Raw genomic sequence first — 25,818 nt, 5'->3', positions numbered from 1 at the left:
ATCTATAAGTTCTTAACAGTTCTCAAAATTTTCAACCAAAACCAATCCTAATAACAGAGGGTAATAAACAAGTACTTCAAGATGGACTGGGGTATGGATTAAAATGTCTATTCTCTAATAGCTCTAATTAAGCTAGTAGTGGTTACTGAGCACTGTCTTGGATTCTGAGATCCTTCAGGCCTCGTGATCATAAACCATGATCAACTCATCTTGTCCACCCTTGTCTACTGTGATAGTAGAAAGTGGAGATCCTCATTGTTTCATGACCAATATAGGGTTTGACCTAAGGAGCCCATTCACCCAAGAAAATTTATCTAAAATTGCATATGTTATTGTAACATTCCAAGAGTTTTGCACTTTACTCCATAATGTATCCATGTTTAAGTTTAAAAATATATTTTCAGAGCATCTGGGGAGCTCAGTCAGTTAAGCATCTGACTTTTGATTTTGGCTCAGATCATGATCTCACAGTTCGCGAGTTCAAGCCCTAAGTGGGGCTCTTCGCTGACAGCATGGAGCCTGCTTGGGATTCTCCCTCCCTCCCTCCCTCTCTCTGCCCCTCTCCTTCTCATGCTCTCTCTCTCAAAATAAATAAAATAAAACTTTAATACATCCAGGCACAGCACTACCTCATTTTGAGAAACACAACTACTATTTTCCTGCAGTATTTTGCTTTTGTGTCCTCCTAATAGCAACTAAAATATTACTCCTAGAATAGCCAGAAGTTTTAAATATAGGACAGAATGGCACCTACATTGTAACAGTACTTAAGCATTTGTAAAATGATTTAATCTCATTTATTATTCACATTTTGAAGAATTTCAAATTCAAAAACATCAAATTATAATCATATATCAACCAAAATCCTGTGAAACCTGTAAGTGAATTTTCAGTGTTCTCCAAAGTGGAAGTGTGATGCTAGAACACCAGCCAGAAATAATTCAGATAAATTTCTAACATACAATGCTAACATATTCTTCAACAGGATAAATGCTCCTGCTAAAATTACTGGGCATAATTACAATATTTGGTGAACACAAAAGCTGTCTTTCTCCTTACAAAATTCCTTAGAATGTAAATATGTTACATTCTAACCACATCACCTGGGTCCACCTGTGACAAAAAAATTGTATTCAATGGCTTAGTGTTTCAATCAAAACAATTCTTTTCATCAAATGAAATTACAGGCCTACATTATTTCCATCCTAGTGGACTTTAGGCCAATAGGAATGAACACGTTATATAAAACTAAATTGCCAACCCATCACGCTTTAGATGATTAATGCTAAATACAAAACAAATCGCAAATTATCTTGTGAGTTATTGCCATTAGAAACTGTTCACCTTACCTCCCTTTAAAAAACAAACTAAATATACGATTGCTACTGCCGCCCCTCTCCCCACCGAGGAACTTAGGGGCAGCAGGAAATGGTCTTTTCCGCAATACGGTCCAAGTTCATGAAAAAAATATATACAGTCCTATAACGAAAACCCTTTCCAAGTGAAAGGGGCAGGAGCGGTTAGAAGGTAGAAGAGGGCTCAGGTGGTGAGACGCCTCGTTAGAGAAGGAAGATGTGAGACACCTGGGCGGGAGAACCGAGAGCTTCACCCACGCTGGGCGGCTCCACCCGCGAAGCCTTTGAAGAGCCAGCGGGGAGAAGCCCACTTGCTTTTGGTTTAAGAACAGAGACGTGGTGGCTAGGGTCGCCCTCCCTGGCTCCCGATGAAAAGACCCACGCCTACAAGTTCTCCCCAGCTAAAGCTATCCCCGCCCCCCGACGGCCTAGGAAAGAGGCGCCATTATGGGAATGAACGTCCAGGGACTCAAGGTCTCCAGTCTCAAGCTCCAGCAACACAACTCACCGGGATCCCCCGACCCAGTTCATCTCCCCGAAACGTCTGAAGCCCCAGAGGCTGGAAGCTCAGATGCCTGGGTTGTGTACGGAGCCACAACTTCTTCCGCCTCAGCCAATTTATTAGGCCTCGGCCACCTACTTCCGCCCCGCCCCAGGGCCGACGGCCCAGCCTCCCGACAGCCTCTGCACCCAGGCTGGCTGCTTGTTAGCCTCCCGAAAGCCTCTGCGGTTTCTGCGGAGACAGTGGCCTGATAGGGCGGCAGGGGACTGTGTGGGAAAGCAGCCAGTCCGCCTAAGGGAAGAGGAATCAGCAGTTTTAGCCGCTCAGGCAAGGGAAGCCTAAGTAAATGAAGTTTCGGACTGTGGCCACAGGGTTAGAGTTTCAAGCCACCGCCACCATAATTTCATTTAGTTCTATATTGGTCTCAGCCTTCTTTTTCAGATCAAAGATCAGACTTGGGGGAGAAAAAGAAGGCAAAGAGAAAGTTATAAGATTCCTAACCCTAAAGATAATGTTTGCATTCCCGCTTATCTATCACTCTGTATCCAGTTCCTTTAAATATCTTTCACATACGGTTTTAATATTCCGTAAACAGTTGTTTATTAGAAACCTTGCACGTTGGTGATTTCCTCTTCGGTACATTTTTATAAGTTTCTGAGAGTGATCAAAATTTTATTTAAGCTGTAAAGGCCCAAAGACTCTCAACTTCTTAACGAAAAAAAAAAATCTCAAAACAAAAATTGGATTTTGCTATTCATTTCTGTGTTATGTTTGTATACCTTCATAAAACATTTATCCTACAACCTGCTCTATGATATTTTGGCTGGAAACTAGAAATCTCTTGTCCCCCCAAAAATGCACAAAGTAATTCCACCTGTTCCCCAATTGTCAAGATCGTTTCCCAGAATTTAACCTAGGGAATATCTCATAATTTCAAATATAAAATATCTTCTATTAAGTCATTGGGAATAAATACTTAAATAGGATTACCTCCCAGGGTAGATATCTTGTTTAATGATATAAATACCAATTTTTATAATAAAAATTCATCAAAGTATATCTATTATTGGTTTGAATTAGACCAAGTAAATATGCCATTTCAGGACAAATCAATCTTCCACATTGTATAGCTGGTCATTCTCAGTAACTAAACTATACAGTTAAGTTAGAAGCAACGACCCAATGTTATTAGCTTTTCCTACTTTCAACATTTTTTGAACAGGAACAAATTGACTAAAAGGGTAAAATAACTTGCTAAAATATTAACTGACTTTTGGTATATTATTGTATGTGGAAAGGACATAAAGGAGAGGTTAACCAATTTACTAAAAAATCTAGAACTGGGAGCTGGATATAACCATCTCTTCTCCCTGACTAAAGTTACTGCTTTCCTTCCAGTCAGTCACAGGGAGGCAGTAGACGTGGTGAATTATGCTAAGGAAAAATTAATCTAGGAGACACATCTTCAGACAAGATATTTTCTGGGTTTTCCTTCACAGCAAAAGACATTTCCTCATGAACTAATTATTAGGTGGTTATTTATAACAGCTGAAACGTTGACCTAAGATCTCATCTTCAGTGTTGTTTTATACCTCACATGAATAAGACTAGCATGATCAATAGATAATGAGTCAAACACAGTGCTATTTTAGGGCCAGTAGAGCAATTAGGTAATCTCTTGGGTCAGTAAACAGTTCAAGAAAGGAATACAGCACAGATGAAATACTACTTACCATTTGTTGAAAGGAAATCCATCTAAAATTCTTAAACCTTAATTTATCTTTGTTACTAAAAATTACTTACTTTCTGGTGATTTACTATATACACATACAACATATATATTATCTACAATATATATTGTTATTTATGTGTAGACGTCTTTATTATAAAAATCATTTCTGATGTTTTACACTTTTAAAGCATATAGTTTTATATTTTTTGTATATATCCTTGAATATATATAAACATGGGAGTAGAATTTAAATGGTTTTAATTAGATCTGTACTTAAGGGGCTCAACATCAAGTCATATCTCACATTGACCTTTTCCCCAGTTCTAGTAACTGGCTTTCAACCTTCCTTATACCACAATTCTAGCAACCAAATTTCTATCTTATTTTCCTCATACCTAGTCTTTCGCTCCAAGACATTAAAAAGTTGTTCCTGCACCTCAGTGTCAGTATCAGTTGGTAAACTGACCTACCTACAATTAAGTGTGGGCCCATTTGGATCTCTAATGTTCTATGCTTCTAGATACCCCCTGCACTGCTCCTTCTATACAATGGCTTGGCCTCCAGTGATGTAAGCCACTTGCCTCGATTGCCGGCTGCTTTCTGACCTACACATCCCTCTGTGTAGCATATTCTGCCTGGCTGAACATCCTCCTGTCACTTCCATTTAAGGTTACCCTGGCCCTCCACTTCTCCTGTCACAGTCAGGAGATGTGATATAAAGAATTTAAATTTATAAATGTAAGACAGCCTCATTTTGACACATGAAAAGCATGAGATTAGGAATAAAAGATGTTGAAAATAACCACCTTAACACTACAATCTCTACATACAGACTTTGTAAATTTTAATGAAATGATTGTGCTGCTAATATGGCCAGCTATCAAAGAGACTTGCATGACTTTGCCACTCACATGTTAATAAATTTGCTGAATTGAATGCAAACAAATGAAAAGAGACCTGTGATGATTCTTGGAATTAATATAGGTACATGGGAAAGTTAAGAATATTGTTACTTATAAAAGTCAGAATAGTTCTTTACTCATAGTAAAATGAAAATGAAAATCATTCAACACTGAGACAGGTTATATATTCTATCACAGAGGTTGGGAAACTTCTTCCGAAGGGGGTCAGATAGTAAATATTTAGGCTCTGTTTTATCTACCCAATTCTGTCACTGTAGCTTGAAAACCATAAACAATAAATAAATGGGTATGACTGTGTTCCAATAAAACTTTATTTCTGGATGCTGAAATAAAAACCTCATAAAAGTCTCACATCACAAAATATTATTCTTCTTTTGATGTATTTTTGACCACTTTAAAATGTAAAAACTGTTCTTGGCTCAAGGGCCAAATTTGGCTCACTGCTTGGGTTGTAATTTGCCAACCTCCGTTTTAGTTTAATGCATATTTTCCCAGGCTTCCAGATGACTAGAAATGTGTATGTATGTTGTGTATGGGGGTGGATGGGGAAGCAAAAATGTTTTTGCATATTCAAGAATATACTCATCCTTACCAAAAAAAAAAAAAGGCCCTTTACATTTTTTTTTTAAATATGCAAAATTTTGCTTGGCTATTTAGCAGTTTAAGTCCTCCATTCGTGATGTAGAGAATTTTTTTAATGCTCTTGGTTATTATCAAATAACAAAAATGGAAGTGGGAAGTAATCAAATTATCTCAAAGCCTTAACAAAAGCTAGAAAAAGACAAAACAAACAAACAAACAAAATCTCTTAAAAATAAGGTTCTCGAGAAGCTATTTCTACCATCTAACTGGGGTTGGATTCCCAAATGGTTAACTTTTGATTATAGAGTCACATACCTCCAAGTAACAACTATCTAAAGGACACAAGGAAGGAGATAGAAGTGAAACCTTGCACTCGTTTATTTAATAGTTACATTGTAAATAAATATGCTCCATTGCTAAAAATAGCCGTTATGGAGTTGGAAGATTTTTACTATAAGGACAAGTAAACATACGGATGGGAGTATAGCAAATAATTATTTTTTATACTACAGAAGACTTCTATTTACCAAAAACAAACAACCCCCCCCAAAAGAAAACAAAACAAAAAACCCACAAAAAGGAATATCCTCAATTACAACTTGTCTGATAGGTTCTAGGACTTCATGTGGAATCACAGAAAAAAACAAAATGGGGGTTGGGGCAGTGGCACCAAAGATCGTATCTAAGTATTTGATACTTTGTTTTTTCCAGTGGCCTCCACACTTGTCACTTTCTTTTCTCTCCATTTTAGATTCATTCAATACTCTTTTCAGACTCTTTATGTTGACACTCTTGTCCCTCCTCCCCCATTTCCCTCGTTCCTTCTCCCTCATCTCGTTTTACAGCTCTTGAAAATCTCCCTTCCTTTTTGCTCTTCTTGTGGTATCCACTAAAACCTTAGAGAAGAGACGTATATCCTGAAACTTCTGTGGGTTTCTAAGTGACGCTGAGCATGCTCAGTAGCAAGGGCAGGTTTTGTCGCCAGCAGCTGCCCTGATTCGACCTCTCCAAAAATAGACATTTAACTCTTTGAACTCCCGGTTAAGGATGTAATTCGTTTTGCTCTCTCCTCATTTCCAAGGTTCAAAGGGAGGCAGCGAGGATTCCAAGGTCCCACCGCTCTGCCAGCCAATGAGGAGCCTGAGAGGGAGGAGCCTGGGACGGCTTGGTGCAGCTTGAGCTTCTGAGAGATTCATCCCCGTAGATGCGGTGGAGTCTGAGGTCTGCTGCATCTGTCACAGCAGAACAAAATTAAAACAAAAACAAAAACAAAAACAACAGAAGAGGAGAAATGCTGCAGACTATGGAACGCTGTAGGACTTTCTGAAATATTTGCTGGGGATTCCCGCGGAGCATGATCTTTTAAAACCAATTCTTTTTGAAGCCGGTTTGGGTAACTGGGAAAATGACAAATATGCTAAATGCAGCAGCTGATCGGGTGAAATGGACCAGATCGAGTGCTGCTAAAAGGGCTGCCTGCCTGGTGGCTGCGGCATATGCTCTGAAAACACTCTATCCCGTCATTGGCAAGCGTTTAAAGCAATCTGGCCACAGGAAGAAAAAAGAAGCAGTTTACCCGGCTGCAGAGAACAGAGAAATACTGCATTGCACCGAGAACACTTGTAAAAAACCTTGTCCTGGAGTGAATGCAGATTTTTTCAAACAGCTACTAGAACTTCGTAAAATTCTCTTTCCAAAACTTGTGACCACTGAAACAGGCTGGCTCTGCCTTCACTCAGTGGCTCTAATCTCAAGAACCTTTCTATCGATCTATGTGGCTGGTCTGGATGGAAAAATCGTGAAAAGCATTGTGGAAAAGAAGCCTCGAACTTTCATCATCAAATTAATCAAGTGGCTTATGATTGCCATCCCTGCCACCTTTGTTAACAGTGCAATAAGGTACCTGGAGTGCAAATTGGCTTTGGCCTTCAGAACTCGCCTGGTAGACCATGCCTATGAAACCTATTTTACAAATCAGACTTATTATAAGGTGATCAATATGGATGGGAGGCTGGCAAACCCTGACCAGTCTCTTACTGAGGATATTATGATGTTCTCCCAGTCTGTGGCTCACTTGTACTCCAATCTGACCAAGCCTATTTTAGATGTAATCTTGACCTCCTATACGCTTATCCAGACTGCTACATCCAGAGGAGCGAGCCCAATTGGGCCCACCCTATTAGCAGGACTTGTGGTATATGCCACTGCTAAAGTTTTGAAAGCTTGCTCTCCCAAATTTGGCAAATTGGTAGCTGAAGAAGCTCACAGAAAAGGCTATTTGCGGTATGTGCACTCCAGAATTATAGCCAATGTTGAAGAAATTGCCTTTTACAGAGGACATAAGGTAAGATAGAAATTAAGGTGATGGGTGAAATGTGAGACTCTCCCAGCTGCCACTGCAGTGCTAGATACCATCTGTTGTACTGTCGATGGACCCACTTCTTTAGCGTTTTAGATTTCTATGACGTCTAAACCTGTATTGAAGTATATGCTTCCTTACCTTTCCAATTACAAGCTGTTAAAGAACTATGGAGTGCAAACTTTTCTAAAGTGTCATAAGAATAAGATATCCAACAATCTGAAAAACAGCCTGCTTAGCCTCAGGTACCCAAATATGCTCAGAATTTTCTCTAAAGCATTTTCTTAAAACTAAAAATTCTAACTACTCCTAGAGCATTAGAAGAAAATGTTTGTTTGGAAACTAAGTAAACACATTTCCATTGGGATGGAAAATTTACGATGGTATTCTTGTTGTTGTTGTTCTTTTGTTTTTCAACAAGGGGGAAAAAAAAACAAACCCGATGCTTTTACATGAAAGACAAGTTTGACAATTTTGCCTGCCTGGTCAATGGACTGACTTCAGTCCTAAGAATTGCAGGAGAATGTGTCTCACAAATAGCATTTGCATTACTATTAGTTACTGTTCAGTACCATATTTTGACACAAATAAAAAGAGGCAGTGAAATGAAATTTTGTCTAGCTTTCAGGGAAAAGCTAAGATTAGAGAAGAAATGAGGATGAGGAAAAGAGTTCCAGAATGTTATTTTTAAATATTAAAGATTTTCAACATGAAGCAGATCCCTAAAATAGTTAGCCTAATTACATAAGCAGGCAGTGCATTAAAGTAACTTCAGAAAATTAAGTATGATGGAAATTTTTAAGGTGATGAATCTGAAATCTTAACACAAATGACTTCACAAATGAAATATTAAGGAATTCTAAAATTGAAGATGGTATTTTAATTACCAAGCAGCATTATTTAATTTTTGAAGCATCATCAATTATCAAAATACTTTTAAAGTAACAGCAACCTGAAGAAGAAAATTTAAAGCAAATTTAGGACTTTTACTTCCACTTGAAAATTGGTCTCATGCGTTATATTAATCATACTGATTGGTCATTCCTCTTGAATCATTGAACTCAGTGATGTAAATTATAGCATGTTGTAGGCTTCTTGCATTTAAGACAAAATCCAGTAAATTGAGTTAGTTCAAAAATGGAGTCTAATTACATGTATATGTGTCACATCTTTATTTTTAGGTATTTTTGGTGTGATCAAGAAAGATAAGGTTCTAACATTGCTTATTCATGTCTTACAGGATATTATTTAATCGTAACATCTTATATATATAATTTGGAAATCATAATTGTAAATCAGTTATATGTATTTTATACTTAATATTCTATTGACTGAGTATCATGGTTTTTTAAAAATAATACAGGTGTGACCAAAATTAAAAATAATGACTAATTCTGATAGTGATCTATATTTATTCATTGTTAGATCGTAGATAATAATATCCTAAGTAAAACAAAATAATATGTACTTATCTTTTTAAAAAGTCCTCAAACATACAGTATTTAATTTTATAGCTCATGCTGAGTTAATTCTTATCTCTGTTTCCCTCCATAGGTAGAAATGAAGCAACTCCAGAAAAGTTACAAAGCTTTAGCAGATCAAATGAACCTCATCTTATCCAAACGTTTGTGGTATATCATGATAGAGCAATTCTTGATGAAGTATGTTTGGAGCAGCAGTGGACTAATTATGGTGGCTGTACCTATTATCACTGCAACTGGCTTTGCTGATGGTGGTAATGGCATTTATGCTCAATCTCAACTATATGTTTAAGATTATTTCTCTTGAAGGTGTCACTGCTGGTTTTGTGTGAGTGAAACTGTGTATATAGTCATTATTCTATGGTCATTTATTGGTCAGAAACAATGGCAGACTTTGCAACATCCAATAATAAGACCAGCAATATGAAAAGAAGTGTCTCAAAACACCTTTCTAGTTCTGAGATATTTCAGAGATCTCTGATGCAGTGTTTCTGGAAGTTGACCTTGAGCAATCTTAATTATTCTGCCTAATACAAAATGATTCCCTAGTTTGCATTTAAATTCAAAGCAAATTAATACCTTCAAAAAGAGTATTATACAAGTTTTCCGCATGTGTTGTAAACTTCAGTTCTGAACATCCTATGCGTTTAGTCTATAGATATTCTATAACTGGATTAGTCCTGATTTGTGATTTGAAGAACTGGTTGACTACATGAAGGAACCAGGAATATTGTTTCAAGGAGTGTTTCATGCCATAGAGCAAGGTCTTCTCTACTTGTAGGTAATGTAGATAATTTCCTCAGTAGCATGATTTAGTGGCATTGTGGAAGTAGGAGTTGGCAAGTTGCAGGCATCTAATTCTATTCTATCACCATCTCAATGGTTTTTGCCAACATTTTCATCCTTTGGAATAAATGAAAAATATAAGGGCAAGAAGGACAACATTAAAATGTTGTGTAATACCTAAGATGGGAGTTTGGGTTGTAATTGGCAGGGACAGGAGGGAATTGATTAAAGAAGTATCATTCTCTGCTCTTCCACTGATATAAAATATTCCCCTTCCTCTTTAGAAACCACTTGACCAAAATGGGCCTTGGTGTTGAAGGCACTAGAGAAAAGCGTGGGCTTTTAGTAAGAAAACTCTTGGCTTTCCCTCTTCTTGCCTGCATCCTCTTCGTCATGTTAATTAAACATTCTAAAACTCAATTTTCTCATCTATAAAATGAAAATCAGAAGCACTACTTCAGAGAATTGTGAGACTTTAGTAAAATAATGTTTTTACAGTACAGAGCATACTCTTGATGTTCTTGATACATGGTGATAATAATTACCTAGAAAACAAAAGGCAACACTAAGAATAGTATAACAGAATATAGTGTAACAGAATAGTTACAGTTATTTTTGGTATGGAATTGAGAATCAATAGTTATTCATTGGAAGTCATCTAATAAAAACAAGTACAAAATTACCTTTTCTTTAATGTTTTGAAACAGTGCTTCAATGCTTTAACCAATTCTTACAAAAATATTTGTCAAATTTGGGTCATTCTTAACCTAAAATTGTTCACTTTAGTAAATTTAGATTTGTCAATTCCTTGTGATGAGTGCTATACGTATACCAAATAAACTCCACAACTTAACTGTCTGATAGCCAGTGCATTTAGACTGCTAGGGAAAGTGACTTTTATCTGTTTTAAAATTTTATTAAAAAAATCATTTTAATAAGTTTATATTGAAAAACTTATTGTTAGTAATAATATTTTTAGACTTAATCCTTCCGTAATGAAATAAAATAAATTACTTTTCAAAAGAGTAGTAGAGAAAAAAAAGACACTTCAAAACCTATGGTCTTAAGATTAGTTTTACTAAGAAACTTGACAAAATTATCAGATATTTGTAGTAAGTCTCTTTAAATGTAGGGGTATTTTTAAGGTTTCATATATGAGGAATATTAGAGACAACCCCAATGATGAGATAATGGTGTAGTTCTATTAGTCCTTAGAAGCATTGGTCTTATTAGAAAACCCTGGAGTATTCAACAAAGAACAGAGAAAATGCAGCTATTAGTGGGTGACAAATTAACCCTACAGAGACCAGTTGGAAGTAAACAATGTATGCAAAGAATCTAACAATCTTACTTTCATAGGTGATGTAATAAGATACTTAAAAATAAACCCTATAAATTCTAAAAAATGCCTTATTAAACTAAAGAAACAACATTAAAATTTTAAATAGAAATTATGATAATGATTACATTTATGCAAATGAACAAAGTAATTCTCAAAGCTTCTTTTCAAAATTTTTTTTTAATGCTTATTTATTTTTAAGACAGAGAAAGACAGAGCATGAGCAGGGGAGGGGCAGAGAGAGAGAGGGAGACACAGAATCTGAAACAGGCTCCAGGCTCCAAGTTGTCAGCCCAGAGCCCAATGCAGGGCTTGAACTCACAAACCATGAGATCAGGACCTGAGCCGAAGTCGGACGCTTAACCGACTGAGCCACCCAGGTGCCCCTTAAAGTTTCTTTTAAAAGAAAATTTTATACAAAGAGAAGCAATATGACAATTAAATAGACAAAAAATGAATTCACAGGTCAACATTATAAGAGTATGCTTCCACTGGGTGTTGTATGGAAACCAATTTGACAATAAACTTCATATATTGAAAAAAAAATGAAAAAAAAAGTATGCTTCAATATTTTCTGTAACTTCTAAAGTTACTGTATGATGCTTATAATGTTTATATGTATATTTTTACTAAATGTACTTGACCTACAATGATTTAACACACAAAAATATTAGCTTACCATTTTACTCAGACAAAAAGATTTATCTATTTTTTTAATGTTTATTTATTTTTGACAGAGACAGAGTGCGAGTGGGGCATGGGCAGAGAGAAAGGGAGACACAGAATCCAAAGCAGGCTCCAGGCTCTGAGCTGTTAGCACAGAGCCCAACGCGCGGCTCGAACTCATGAACCATGAGTCATGACCTGGGCTAAAGTCAGATGCTTAACTGACTTAGCCACCCAGGCGCCCCTATTTATTTATTTTTTTAGATAATGACATATCTTTGAACCCTTAGGTCTTGGAATTACATACCCTATATTCTACTCTTGTCTTTAATCTTAATTTACACTTATGCCCTGCAGTGCCCTTTATGTTAGAGATGAATTAAGTACATGATACTGTATATTTTAAGACAAAAAGACATGAAAAGAAATGGGTGAATAAGAGAGGAATGGCAGGCGTGCCTAATTGTCTGTCGGTTAAGCATCTGGCTCTTGATCTCAGCTCATGTCATGATCTCAGAGTTCATGGGATCGAGCCCAAGGTGGGCTCTGTGCTGACAGCACAGAGCCTGGTGGGGATTCTCTCTCTCCCTCTCTCTCTACCCTTCTCTCACTCACTGTGCTCTCACTCACTTGTGCTCTCTCTCTCTCAAAATAAATAAACTTTTTATAAAAAGAGAGGAATGACAAAGAGAAAAGGAGAAAAAGTAGGATAGAGGAAAGATAGAATGAAGAAAGAAGCAGGCCGCTGCTCAAATTTTCACTCTGCTGTTTAATACTTAACCATCCTTGAAAAAGTTACATAAGCTTTCTATGTCCCAGTTTTCTCATCTTAACTATAGGGATAAGAATATATATCTTACAGAATTGTTATGAAATTATATGTAAAGTATTTAATGTGCTTTGAAACAGTCCTTGGCGACAAACAGAGGGTTACTGGAACGGTTGTGGGAGGGGGGATGGGCTAAATGGGTAAGGGGAATTAAGGAATCTACTCCTGAAATCATTGTTGCACTATATGCTAACTAATTTGGATGTAAATTAAAAAAAGATAATTAAAAGAAAAAAAAAAAAGAAACAGTCCTTGGCAAATAGTAAAAGCTTAGGTGGAAGCAATTGTTAATATTTATTATATTCTTAACATGTGGGCACTGGAGTCAGATTTTCTGGGTTCAAATGCTGGCCCTTTTGCTTACTAGGTAAAGCTGTGACTACAGGCAAATCATTTAACTTTTTTGTGCTTCAATTCTCTCATTTCCAAAATGGGGGAAATTATAGCAGGGTTGTTATGAGGATTAAAACTGACATACGTATAACTTAGAATATTCCCTGCCTCATAAGAAATGCTCAATAGATGTTTGCTGGCATGGTTCTCATAGTTAAAGGAGCAAAGCATTTGGAAATGATTAGGAAATCAGAAGTATAGGAGCATGCACAATTTTTCTTCCTTTCTTTCTTTCTTTCTTTCTTTTTTTTTTTTTTTTTTTTTGGAGGAGAAAAGGAAAATAGTTCTGTAGTAGTTTTGTTATACCATTTACTTACAGCTTTAAGTGAAATCTTCTGGTAAGGGCAGGATTATGTTTATGTTCAAGTTCCCATTACAAAATTGCATACAGAATCATGCTATTTTCACATGCTATTTTCACATCTATTTCACAGAGGAGCTTCCAAGTCATCTATTCTGGAGCCCCAGCATTGGCTACAGTCACACAAATGGTTAGTGGAAGCACTAAGGATGGAAGGCACTACATAATTCCTAGCGCGCTGTGTTTTCCCCCGTCACCATGTGGCCTCCATATTAGATACTGGAACTTGCTCTAGAAGGGATTTAACTTAGTTTGACACTAAGTAATCATGTGACCATATGGTTGAAAAAGAAGCACTGATATAGTTAATTATGTATATTTTCTATTTTATTTTTTAGAGGATATTACTTTTATCTGGTGTCAAAAGAGAGATTGAAATGCTATGAAGAAAATCTCGAATTTTTTTTTTTTATTTTAACTTCCAATGTAGTTAACATACAGTGTTATATTAGTTTCATGTGTACAATATTGTGATTCAACAATTTCATACATCACCCAGGGCTCGTTATGACAAGTGCACTCCTTAATCCCCAGCACCTATTTCACCCATCCCCCCCCCCCAACCACCTCCCCTCTGGTAACCATCACTTTGTTCTCTATAGTTAAGAGTTTGTTTCATGGTTTGTGTATCTCTCTCTCTTTTTTTTTTTACCTTTGCTCATTTATTTAATTTCTTAAATTCACATATGAGTGAAATCATACAGTACTTGTCTTTCTCTGACTTATTTCGCTTAGCATTTTACTCTCTAGCTCCATCCATATTGTTGCAAGTGGCAGGATTTCATTCTTCTCTTATGGCTGAATAATATTCCATTGTGTGTACATACCACATCCAGTCATTAATCAATGGATACTTGGGCAGCTTCCATGATTTGGTTATTGCAAATAATGCTGCTATAAACATAGGAATGCATGTATCCCTTTAAATTAGTGTTTTTGTATTGTTTGGGTAAATACCCAGGAGTACAATTACTGGATGATAGGGTAGTTCTATTTTCGGTTTTTTGAGGAACCTCCATACTGTTGTCCATTGTGACTGCGCCAGTTTGCATCCCCCCAATAGTATAAAAGGGTTCCTTTTTTCCACATCCTTGCCAACACTTGCTGTTTCTTGTGTTTGGATTTTAGCCATTCTGATGGGTATGATGTGATATCTCATTGTAGTTTAGACTTGCATTTCCTCCATGATGAGTGATTTTTGAGCATCTTTTCATATGTCTGTTGGCCACCTGGTATCATCTCAATTTTTTAATGTTATAGGCCTTTTTCTTCTGTTCATATCAAGCACAGTTCTGGGCAAGGCCAAAGAAAGCTACTTTAGTTCTCTCCTACCAGATCTTATCACAGGCATGTAACAGGGAAGCAAGCTTCTAAGCCGCTAGCACTACGGGTAGTACCTGCTTGTTGGTGGTCTGCTAGTGTAAGGCGGCAGAGCAGAAATAGCAACTGACAGATACTGCGCTTAAGAATTGAACTAAACTCTGTCATCACCTAGTAACATGGGTGATGTTTTTTATTCCTAAAATGTACCTCCCACAAAATCATAGTTATAACTCCTGTTGTGTTAGTGTCTCATATTCTAATGTCAAATCGTTGGAATATAATTTTATATTATGGGTCAATTTGGATGTAATTCCTCTCCTGTTGACCAATTTATTGTAACAATAATTACCAAAACATACGAAAGACATACTTTTTTAGCTGTAATTGGCTATGCGTATTACATAGCTATAATTTTTAAAGTATAACGTACATGCAGTAAAGGACCCGATCATTAGTGTACCACTCAATGAACTGTCACAAAGTTAACAAATATAAATAATTACCACTCCCAAGAAATAGAAACTTACCTACATCCCAGAATCCCCCATGCTCCTTGCTAGCTTTATTCCCATCTTCAGCCCCCTGTCCCCAGTCCCACTTACTCCCGTTCCCAGTATGCCCCAGTAAAGGTAATTATTCTATTGACCATTCATTAGTGTTTGCTGGGTTTGAAACTTGTATAAATAGTATCATACAGTACACATAGGAGTTCTAGTTGCTCCACATCTTTGTCGATGTTTGATGTCAGTCTTTTTCATTTTAGACATAGTAGTAAATCACTGTGGCCTTAGTTTGCATTTCTCTGATGACTAATGAAATTAAGCACTTTTTTTTTTTAACATTTATCTATTATTGAAAGACAGAGAGACAGAGCATGAGCAGGGGAGAGGCAGAGAGAGGAGGAGACACAGAATCTGAAGCAGGCTCCGGGCTCCAGCTGTCAGCACAGAGCCGGAGGCAGGGCTTGAACTCACAAACCGCTAGATCATGACCTGAGCCTAAGTCAGACGCTCAACTGACTGAGCCACCCAGGCCCCAAGAGATTAAGCACTTTTTATTTGTTTATTGGCCATTTGGATAGCTTTTCTTTTTAAAAAAATTTTTTAGTGTTTATTTTTGAGAGAGAGCGTGCGCGTTCGTGCGCGCATGCATGAGTTGGGGGAGGGACAGGGAGAAAGGGAGACACAGAATCTGAAGCAGGTTCCAGGCTCTGAGCTGCCAACACAGAGCCTGACACTGGGCTCCCAACTCATGAATAAGTTACTTTGGTTTTTTTCATTTTAATTATTATTCTTTTCTTTTCTTGTTTCTTTATGTTTAATGTTTATTTTTGAGAGAGAGAGAGAAAGAGCACAAGTAGGGGAGAGGCAGAGAAAGAGAGGGAGACAGAATCCAAAGCAGGCTCCAGACTCTGAGCTGTCAGCACAGAGCCCGATGTGGGGCCCAGTGCAGGGCTCAAACTCACAAACCTCGAGATCATGACCTGAGCTGAAGTCGGACACCTAACCAACTGAGCCACCCAGGCACCCTAGATAGCTTTTCTTATGAAGCGCCAATAAGTTTTTTGCTCACTTTTAAATTGACTTTTCTTTTTTTTTTCTTATTGATTTGTAAAAATTCTTATGTACTCTATAATGTGACTTTTGTCAGACATACACACACACAATCTTAAATATCTTTTCCCACTCTATTCTTACCTTTTCAGTCTCTTAATAGTGTGTAAGAGAAGTTCATTTTAACAGTTCAGTTTATCAATCATTTTTGTGTGTATGGTTAGTGGTTTTATGTCTTATTCAAGAAATATTTGCCTAATCCAAGGCCATGAAGATATTCTCCTACTTTATCTTCTAGAAAATTATTGGTTTTTCATTTCATATTGAGATCTTCAATCCAATTAGAATTGATATTTTATACAGTGTGAGGTAGGGAAAGACTATAAGGTTTTGCTGAGATTTGTCAATGTGATAAAGATAAAATTCAAGTGGAAAGAATTAAACTCAGATTATAAGTCCAAAGAAAAAAGTACGGAGGAATAACCTACTATTTTAGTTTTTAAAAAAATCATAGACTTAGGATGCCTCGGTGGCTCAGAGTCACCTGCTGAGAGTCTGATTCTTGATCTCAGCTCAGGTCTGAATCTTAGGCTCGTGAGTTGAAACCCTGCTTTGAGGCATGAAGCCTACTTAAACAAAAAATTAATAGACTTAATTTTCTTAGAGCAGTTTTAGGTGTACAGAAAAATTGAGCAGGAAGTACAAAGAGTTCCAAATAAATATCCAGTTTCCCTCACAGCTTCCCCTATTATTTACATCTTGTATTAGTGTGGTACATTTGTTACAACTGATGAACCAATATGCACACATTATTAACTGAAGTGCATAGTTTACATTAGGATTTATTCTTAGCGTTGTACAGCTGTAGGGTTTTTGACAAGTGCATCATGACATAACCTTAGTTTTTATATTTTTTCTCACCTTTGCAGTGAATAATAGATGTCACCATCTTTCAATATATACTTTTATTAGCAGAGCTGAAAGGTTGAAGTAAAATGAGCAAATAATGTTAAATATTACATCCTTAAATGAGAAACATTTGACAAAATATTTAAACTATTTGGTGAGGAAAATAAAATGTGTTGACCTATGATACAAAATACGTGAGTGCCCTAGGTCATGAATTTATATTCTGCCTCTAAGGAATTTGGCTTTTTCATAGAAGTTATGCAGTTGGCTGTTGTATGCATGACAAAATACTACTGGCACTGTCCTCATAGTACCTGCCAAAAAACAACCAATAGAATAAAAGTCAAATGAAATCTGTCCACAGCTATTTGTAATTTTGTTGCTAAAAGCATGAAGAAAACCCAGTAAGCACTAATCTGCCAAAGCAACATGGAAAGTACCATGCCGTATCAAGCACAAATCCATCTGTGCTAGTGTTTTTCCTTGCTAACAGAGGCTGTTGATGAAAGCTGCTACTCAAACCCCTTTTAACCTAAATTCATAAAATTCCATAATTATTTTAGATCATCAGCCAGATTCTCTATGAGCCAAACCTATTCTTAGAACTTTAACTGATATAGCAATTCATTATTTTTGTAGCTTGCTGAGAACCCTTCTGTAATTTTTTTGTGGCTATCTAAATTTTATCACATTTAAATGTGTTAAGAATATCTACATTCTGTTCCCAGTCTATTTATCCAATCATATCCTCCTCACTTCTACCAGCACTCAAAGCCTTTCTTTTTTCATTCTTCAAGGAAACTAACTTCAAGGGACTAATTGTAGTTCTGTAAAGCAGTGATTAACAGTAGGGCCAGGAGGGACCATATTGGATTATCGTAAAATGTCTCCATGAACACACGGTGATTCTGATATTCAAGTGAAATCTGTGCCTGCCACCACCCATACTGTAACGTGAGCAGGCTATTTATCATCCAATTGGCATTGCTTGAAATTTCCCCTCTCTGTGCCATTACTTACGCTGTACTTGTGATTTCTTAATTGTACATAGTCTTCAAGGCCTCTGTCACAGTCGGCTGCTCCGTGAAACATTTCCTGTGTCTTGCAGCAAGAATTGATTTTTGCCCTCTCCAAACACCTCACACTAACTCTTGTCATAGGCTACCCTGCGTAGTTATTTAGCAACTTGTCTTCTGTCTCCTACCAGACTGTAAGTCCCCCAAGGAAAGAGTCTGAAAATCACACCCTTGCATGTCATATAATACTGTGCCTAATTTCTTAACACATCTAGTTGTTGAGTAAATATCTGCTGAGTGAATTTTACCTTATATTATGCATGGAACCCTTTCAAACTCAGCTGAGCTGTCTATGAGCAAGTAAAGGTCAAAGTATTTGGTAGTCCTAGCAGGGCACAAGTTAAATATTTGCACCGTTGTAGAAAACAAAACACAAAAAACGAAACAAACAAACAAACAAAAAAACACTTTACACTGAGATAAAACAGAGAGAAATATATATCAAAACGGGCCTATGGCTATCTATAGCATTCTAATACTTTCATTAATTTATAGTATTTAATTTAGAACTTTGGAGATAATTTATAGGAGAACCATGTTGAGAATCCTATAGATGATGGGAAATATAAAGTAATGACTGGGGAGAATAATTTAGAAGAATAAGACTAAATTGAGTACATATGCAATAATAACCAGAGAAAGTAATCACAGCTAACACTTAGAGCACTTATTATCAGCCATGGATTAGACTAATACTTCATTTGTATCTCACCTTTAAATCTCACAACAATCCTTTGAGATACAATTGTTTAAGATAGTAGTATGAATTCCCTCATTTACACATGAGAAAATAGGCATGAAGAAGGTCATTGGCTTGTTTTATTTCTCTTACCATTTGTCATTAAGTAGTAGAGCCTGCATTCAAACCTAGTCTACCCCCTACTCTTGACCGTAATTCTGCTTTGACAGTAATTTAGGATGTTCATCCATGTATCCATTTGTTCATCCATGCATTCAATACACATTGAGGTGTACTCTGTGCAGGACACTCTGCTGAGTACTGGGAATAAAGAGTAAAAAACAGTCTTGACTCTTAAGGAGCCTATAGTTTATTAGAAAAGGCAGATGAGGGCTTCCAGGGAAATCTCTTTTAAAGAGTTGACTTTCTTAAAGAAAGAGCTAGGCAAAAAAAGGAAGGGAAGTGTAGTAAGTATATATATTAATGGTATATATACCATTTCAAGGAAATGGTATATGCAAATACCAAAGGATAAACAGAATTTTGTATGCTTGAGGTGAATGGAATATTGTATGTTTGAAGTGCTGTAGGTACAGTTTGGGTGAAACATATAAACTAAGTCTAGATTATGAAGATCAGCTAATTTACATTTCTATTGAAGGAATCACCCTAGAAATACTTGCTTATATTCCAGTTATTACTAGTTTATTGAACAAATCACTAGCATTTTATTGCGTAACTGTAAAGAAGGGCTGAATGTTGAATTTGGAAAGGTTTGAAAAAATGCTAAATGAAAATAGTCTTAATTGGTAATTTAATTGCTCTAACTCTCTCCTAAAAAAATAATGAAAGGAAGCTTTAAATAAAATCCGGTACAAATACTGTATTTTCAATAATTCATTAAATTTCTAGAAAATTGCTGATATTAATGAAAAATTTACACATGGGTTTTTTAGTCACCATTTCATTTGTAAAAATGAAATAGTTACTTGAAAAAACTCAATAGTTTTGTAATTTGCTTTTAGATCTAGAAGATGGCCAAAAACAAGCTATGGTTAGTGAACGGACAGAAGCCTTTACTACTGCTCGAAATTTATTGGCCTCTGGAGCTGATGCTATCGAAAGGATTATGTCGTCATACAAAGAGGTACTTGCATATCTTGTTTTCAATTTGATTAAAATAAAATATTTGAAAATCAAGAAAGATGTAAATTATCAGATATACTTAGCATTTTGAAAGCATCTTTTCTCTACTAAAAATTCCTAAAACTGTAATCAAGATAAAGGGCAGCAACTCCTAAGTGTTTTGATGCTAATAGTATTTGAGTTTTACACTCTCAATTGAAACTCCCCTTTTTCGGTGTATAGTTTTCTTTCTTTTTTTTTTTTTTTTTAATGTTTATTGGTTTATTTTGAGACAGAGAGAGTAAGTGCACAGGGAGGGGAGGGGCAGAGAGAGAGAGGGAGAGTGAGAATCCCAAGCAGCCCCAGCCCTATGAGCTAGAGCCTGACTTAAAGGCTTGATCTCAAGAACAGTGAGATCATAAACTGAGCCCAAATCAAGAGCAGGGCGCTCAACCGACTGAGCCGCAGAGGCGCCCCTAGTATGACATATCTGTTTTTAAAAAAAAGTCTATTAGGTGTGGATTCTGGAACCAGAGAACCTACATTTTTTAAAAGCTTACTCCAGTATTTACAAATTATGTGAACTTGATCAAGTTCCTTAACCTGTCTGCATTTCTTTCCTCATATGTGAAGTGGGGATAATGATGGCATTGATTTTGTAGGGTTGTTGTGAGTCAATACATGTAGAATATTTAAAACAACAGGGGCATCTGGGTGGCTCAGTCGGTTAAGCATCCAAGCTTTGGCTTAGGTCATGATCTCATGGTTCGTGAGTTCAAACCCTGTGTGGGGCTCTTGCTGACAGCTCGGAGCCTGGAGCCTGCTTCGGATTCTGTGTCTCCCTCTCTCTTTCTGTCCCTCCCCTGCTCACTCTCTGTCTCTCTCAAAAATAAATAAACATTAAAAAAATCGTAATAATTATAAAAATAACACATATTAAGGAATTCAATCACCGCTAGCCAATAATATCATTTATATACTTTGCAAACTTGTACTCATCGTTCATGACAAGTCAAGCCTCACCAACCGCATATAAAATCCTCTTGTGATTCCACCTTCTTCCCCACCTTCCTTGCAGAGTCTGGGTCTTCCTTCTCCGTGTCCCAGTAAATCTGATGCTTTACCACATTACAATTGTCTATCTGCTCACCAGACCCTGAGTGGAAAGCATTAACTTACTCATCTTTGCAGTCCTAATCATTTTAATATTTGGAATATTGTATGTGGTCAAGAAATGTTTGCTGAAAGAATGGTATTAAGACCTGAAGATGTCACAGTGTTAAAATTAGAAATTATTTATTTCAGATATTATATGATATTCCCATGATTAATCATTTTCACCATTAATTTACTCTTTTGGCTTTTGTATCAATATGAATCACCAGACCATCATTATAAATTTATCTGCCTATTAAATCAGCCTTGAATAGACCATATAAAAGAGTAAGAAAGTTTGTGATTTGCTGACAAAAGTTTTCAGTGTCATTCAACAACTGATTTATTGAAAGGGTTTTTTTTTTTTTTTTTTTTAAAGTAAAACCGACTGTTTAGGGTCATATACCAAAACAACTCAGCTTAAAATTTTTTTTCAAATAATAATTTTGATAATGTGTACATCGTTTTTAAGATAGGTTTTTGATGTAATAAATCATTTATTAAAATTAAATGACAAATCAAAGTTTTACTCATCTCATATTAAAATACTTTGCTACCTAAGTCACAGAAAGAAATTGACTAGTTTTTTCTACATTGTATCCAATACAAGAAATAATTTCATTTTGCTTTATTTTCCCTGAATATACTTGGGATCATAGAATGTTCACATCTAAAGAATCTTACCATTGCTGTAACAGCACAAGCAAGAACCATGCGTTCTCTCTGCTGGTTCCAGAAGAAACAAGATTCCTCTCTAGAGTAAGAGTCCTAGGGCAAACTCCCTGCCTTGTATCCCAAAGTAATTTGTCAACAGTCATATGCTCACTCTGCCCACTCCACCTTGCATTCTAGCGTATTAACTCATTGCCTCTTGCCTTTCTTTAACTGACCCATACATTTCATTTTGGACCCATACATTTCATTTTGGATTTTTTCCTCTATGCAAATACATTTACCTGAGTTTCTTTTGAATCTGTATGTTGTTAATTCTTGGCTCTGTTTTGCCCCACTTGGGGACTCAAGGGATTCTTCTAGATAACATTTTAGAAATTACCGATTAAATAGTTACAACATTAATATACAGAAATGAAATACTAAATACAGACGTCTCACATAGTAGAGACGTGTGCTAGAAGGCTATTGATAACTATCCATACTCATTTACGGCTTAGGTTTTGCACACACATAAATCTTACACAACTGTCAGCATTGTTGTATTATTCCACAATTTATTAGTGACATGCCTTGCTTGTTGGTACCAATTTCCTAGTAAATATTCCCATAAGGGAATGGTTTTTGTGCTTTTCTTTGCACTGAGAAAGATGGTCTTGACAGGAGATGAGTCACCTTTCACATTACCCTGATAACAGCAAGGTGTTATTTTAGTAGAAAAACAGCAAGGGATTCAACCTAAATTGGACAACTGGCAGAATAAGAGCAAGACACCATTCTACTGAGCCTTAGGGACTAAAACAGAGATTTATCTCATTTTTAATCTCACCCAGAATAAAAGTCAGATTTAATGTTATTCTTTGGGCATGTAAATCATGTTTGGCTGGAAAAGAAGCTGAACTATGGGATCTGGACTGAAAAGGATTTGAAGCTTTCCACTGAGCTCACTTCCAGTATTGATATCCTCTGACAGGAGTGTTTTCTTTGGCGAAGCTTAGGAATTTTGACAATCAATTTGACTTAAAAACATTCATTTCATAATAAGGAAAAAAACCCCTATTTTTCTTATATTTAAAATCTTCCATTTTAAATTGAAAAAAAGATATCAAAACAAAGGATTGTTATTTCATTGAATGACGTTAAGCTTTTCACAAAATTTCTAATTTTCTGGAAATAAAATTTGTCATGTAAACAGGAGCCAAATCAGAAATTTGATTGAAAGATTTTAAGCCTCACTAACATTCTGAAATCTTTACATTTTATTGTGAACACTCACTTGAATGAATAATTTTTTATGGGTTTTATAATTCCAATCAAATTTACATTGACACTGTGTTATTTTGCTCTCTTGGTAAGCCTTTTCTGTTATTTTTTATCACTAACAGATGTATTATTTTTTTCATGTATTATGAAATAAGATCTTTAATATTAAATCAAGAAGCTAATAGATCGCATATTTGTTTATAAGTCTATCTGGAGTATATTAACTCTATTTTATCTCTGTGCTGATTTTAGATCACAGAATTAGCAGGCTATACTGCTCGAGTGTACAATATGTTTTGGGTCTTTGATGAAGTAAAAAGAGGCATTTATAAGAGAGCTGCTGTCATGCAAGAGTCTGAAAACCATAGCAAGAATGGAGTTAACATAGAATTACCCCTCAGTGACACATTGGAAATCAAAGGTATTAAAGCAAATGTTTTATATTTTCCTATTTTGAAATGCTTACTTTATCAACAGAACCAAAATTTTTTAGAAGATCACTGTTATTAGTTACCAAGAGCTAATATTTACTTATTTAAACAACTATTCCTAAAGTTAGTGTCACAATTTGGGGAGTGGTGACTAACATTACCAAGAAAAAATTATGCTATTTTATTTAGAACAAATTTCTAGAATTATTTTTAGAAACTGAACATATGGCAGGATGAATTGTTTGCTTTTAAAATTCAAATACAGAATTAGAGCTAATATTTTATTGTTCTTCATTATTCTATATTTTTTAACTTAACTTTAATTATCACATTTTAAAAAATTGTGTTATTCCACACCTTAATTCTCTTATTGCAGCATTGTATTTTTTCTGTAGGGAAGGTTAATTTAGTGAAATAAACAATTATAAAGAATATAGCTAGGTTATATCAGATAGAGTTTATCTCATTATGCTCTCATTATGATGTTGACATTAGATTATTGTACAATGTTTCTGAGAAATATTTTCCAAATATATGTGTCAGAATGTCCAAATTTACATTAAACCTCTTTTGAGATGTAGATACAACATATACTAGCTTTTATAACTTAAACTATTCCTTAACTTTTAGGAAGAGTTATTGATGTGGATCATGGAATTATTTGTGAAAATGTTCCCATAATTACACCAACGGGAGAAGTGGTGGCTTCCAGGCTAAACTTCAAAGTAAGATGATATTCAAGAATCTTCTGATTGTTGCCATCACACTAATACAAAACAACTCAGAATTCATGTACCTTATGTTAAGTACTTGGAGGAGCATATGGAAAGGAGGGGAAATCAAGAAAGGTATGCATAGTGGCTCAATTACAGAAGCAGTTCCTCAGAAAGCAAAGAGAAAGAGAAATTTGATTTCTACTGCTTTTTTGCCGGGGTGAAAATCAAAATTTCTCAGTGCACTGAGGGCCCATACAAGGTAACTTTTGGGAACAATAGAGAAATTCCTCAGAAATTAATATCTGGAAAAAGATTGTAATTTTTTCCTTATAGGGATTACTCAAAATATACAAGCCTATGTTGTAATGTATTTACTAAAATATAAGGAAGAGGTCATTAGCAAGTTTACTTCTGCTATTATATATTCTCTAAATATAATTTATATTTCCAATAATCACCTCTTCCATAGGAAGAAATAATCAGAAGATTCATGGATTGGAATTTAGTGTTTAATTTTGTTGAGATTAAGAGTTGTTATTTATTATTCTATGTCTTGATAACAAAAACCAAGAAATGAAAATTTCTTAGTAAACCAGAGGCCCTAATTTAAAGCATTGTAAAATTTAAACAAACATTTTTGGAATTCAAGCACACAATAATTCGCTGATAAGCATTAATGACTACAATGAAGGCATCTAAATTTACGAAGACATGATTGGACTCGGTAACAGAATTACAAACATGACAATACACATACTAATGATTTCAGCATGGACCTCAGTCTAAGTTTAATTATTACAGATGTGCTTGCAAATGAATAAGGGTTCTGGAAGATGATAAGTACTGAACATGGGAAAATTCTGTGTTAATAAATATAGGAGAAATTGTGTTTGTTTGTTTTGAGAGAGAGAATGAGTGGGGGAGGGGCAGAGAGAGAGACTCTTAAGCAGGCTCCTCAGCGTAGAGGCTGATTTAGGGATTAATCCCATGACCCTGGGATCATGACCTGAGCTGAAATCAAGAGTCGGACGCTTAATCGACTAAGCCACCCAGATGCCTGAGAAATTGTATTTAAATTACAATTTGGTTAGGCTTTATTTTTCCATTTATAGACTTACAGAATGATTTCATTAGTTGGATATGATCATGAGTACCAATTAAGTGCTAATGATGCACCATAATCTTAAGTAGATTTGAAATAAAACATTTGAAGGGGCATATATGGAATGTTTAATTATTTATTAATAGTTTAGCAATTTTTAATTTATGACTTGTTATACAGAATTTGTCAGGTTAGGTTTTGTAGTATCAATTCTTGTTCCATTTATTAAATAGTATTAAGAGTCTTGAATTATACCACCTACTAACTACATTATTGTGGACACATCACACTCTTTCTGTGAAAAAATTCAGGGCTCAGTTTGTTTTTTATACAAAATGAATTTAAAAATACTTAATCTAATGAAATGTCATCAATTTTGAAGTTCTACAAAGATATATGTTAATATAGTATACTTTATGATAGTTGGCTTTGTTTCTGACTCGGGGAGTTTTATTTAAAAAGTGTCAGTTCCCTAAAATATAATGAAAATTCTGTTTCCTATATAT

The 25,818-nt window shown here is 35.7% G+C and overlaps 1 protein-coding gene and 1 long non-coding RNA gene across 2 annotated transcripts in view; one reads left to right on the top strand and one right to left on the bottom strand.

Annotated features, from left to right (window-relative positions):
• Positions 1-5,454: 5,454 nt before the first annotated feature.
• LOC123591202 overlaps positions 5,455-25,818 on the bottom strand; it is a 73,682-nt gene continuing 53,318 nt past the window's right edge. The window contains exon 5 of the long non-coding RNA XR_006709167.1: positions 5,455-6,326. This is a non-coding gene — a long non-coding RNA (uncharacterized LOC123591202). The remainder of the gene's footprint in view (positions 6,327-25,818) is intronic.
• ABCD2 (ATP binding cassette subfamily D member 2) overlaps positions 6,286-25,818 on the top strand; it is a 67,302-nt gene continuing 47,769 nt past the window's right edge. Inside the window, exons 1-5 of the mRNA XM_045465119.1 lie at positions 6,286-7,438; positions 9,008-9,188; positions 19,874-19,995; positions 23,316-23,484; positions 24,125-24,219. Coding sequence (XP_045321075.1) covers positions 6,500-7,438; positions 9,008-9,188; positions 19,874-19,995; positions 23,316-23,484; positions 24,125-24,219 — 1,506 coding nt within the window. The 5' untranslated portion in view covers positions 6,286-6,499. The remainder of the gene's footprint in view (positions 7,439-9,007; positions 9,189-19,873; positions 19,996-23,315; positions 23,485-24,124; positions 24,220-25,818) is intronic.

Source organism: Leopardus geoffroyi, chromosome B4 (assembly GCF_018350155.1).
Source record: "Leopardus geoffroyi isolate Oge1 chromosome B4, O.geoffroyi_Oge1_pat1.0, whole genome shotgun sequence".
Taxonomy (NCBI): Eukaryota; Metazoa; Chordata; class Mammalia; order Carnivora; family Felidae; genus Leopardus; species Leopardus geoffroyi.
Note: the sequence above shows the minus strand (reverse complement) of the source record. Positions and strands in the feature narration are given on the sequence as shown.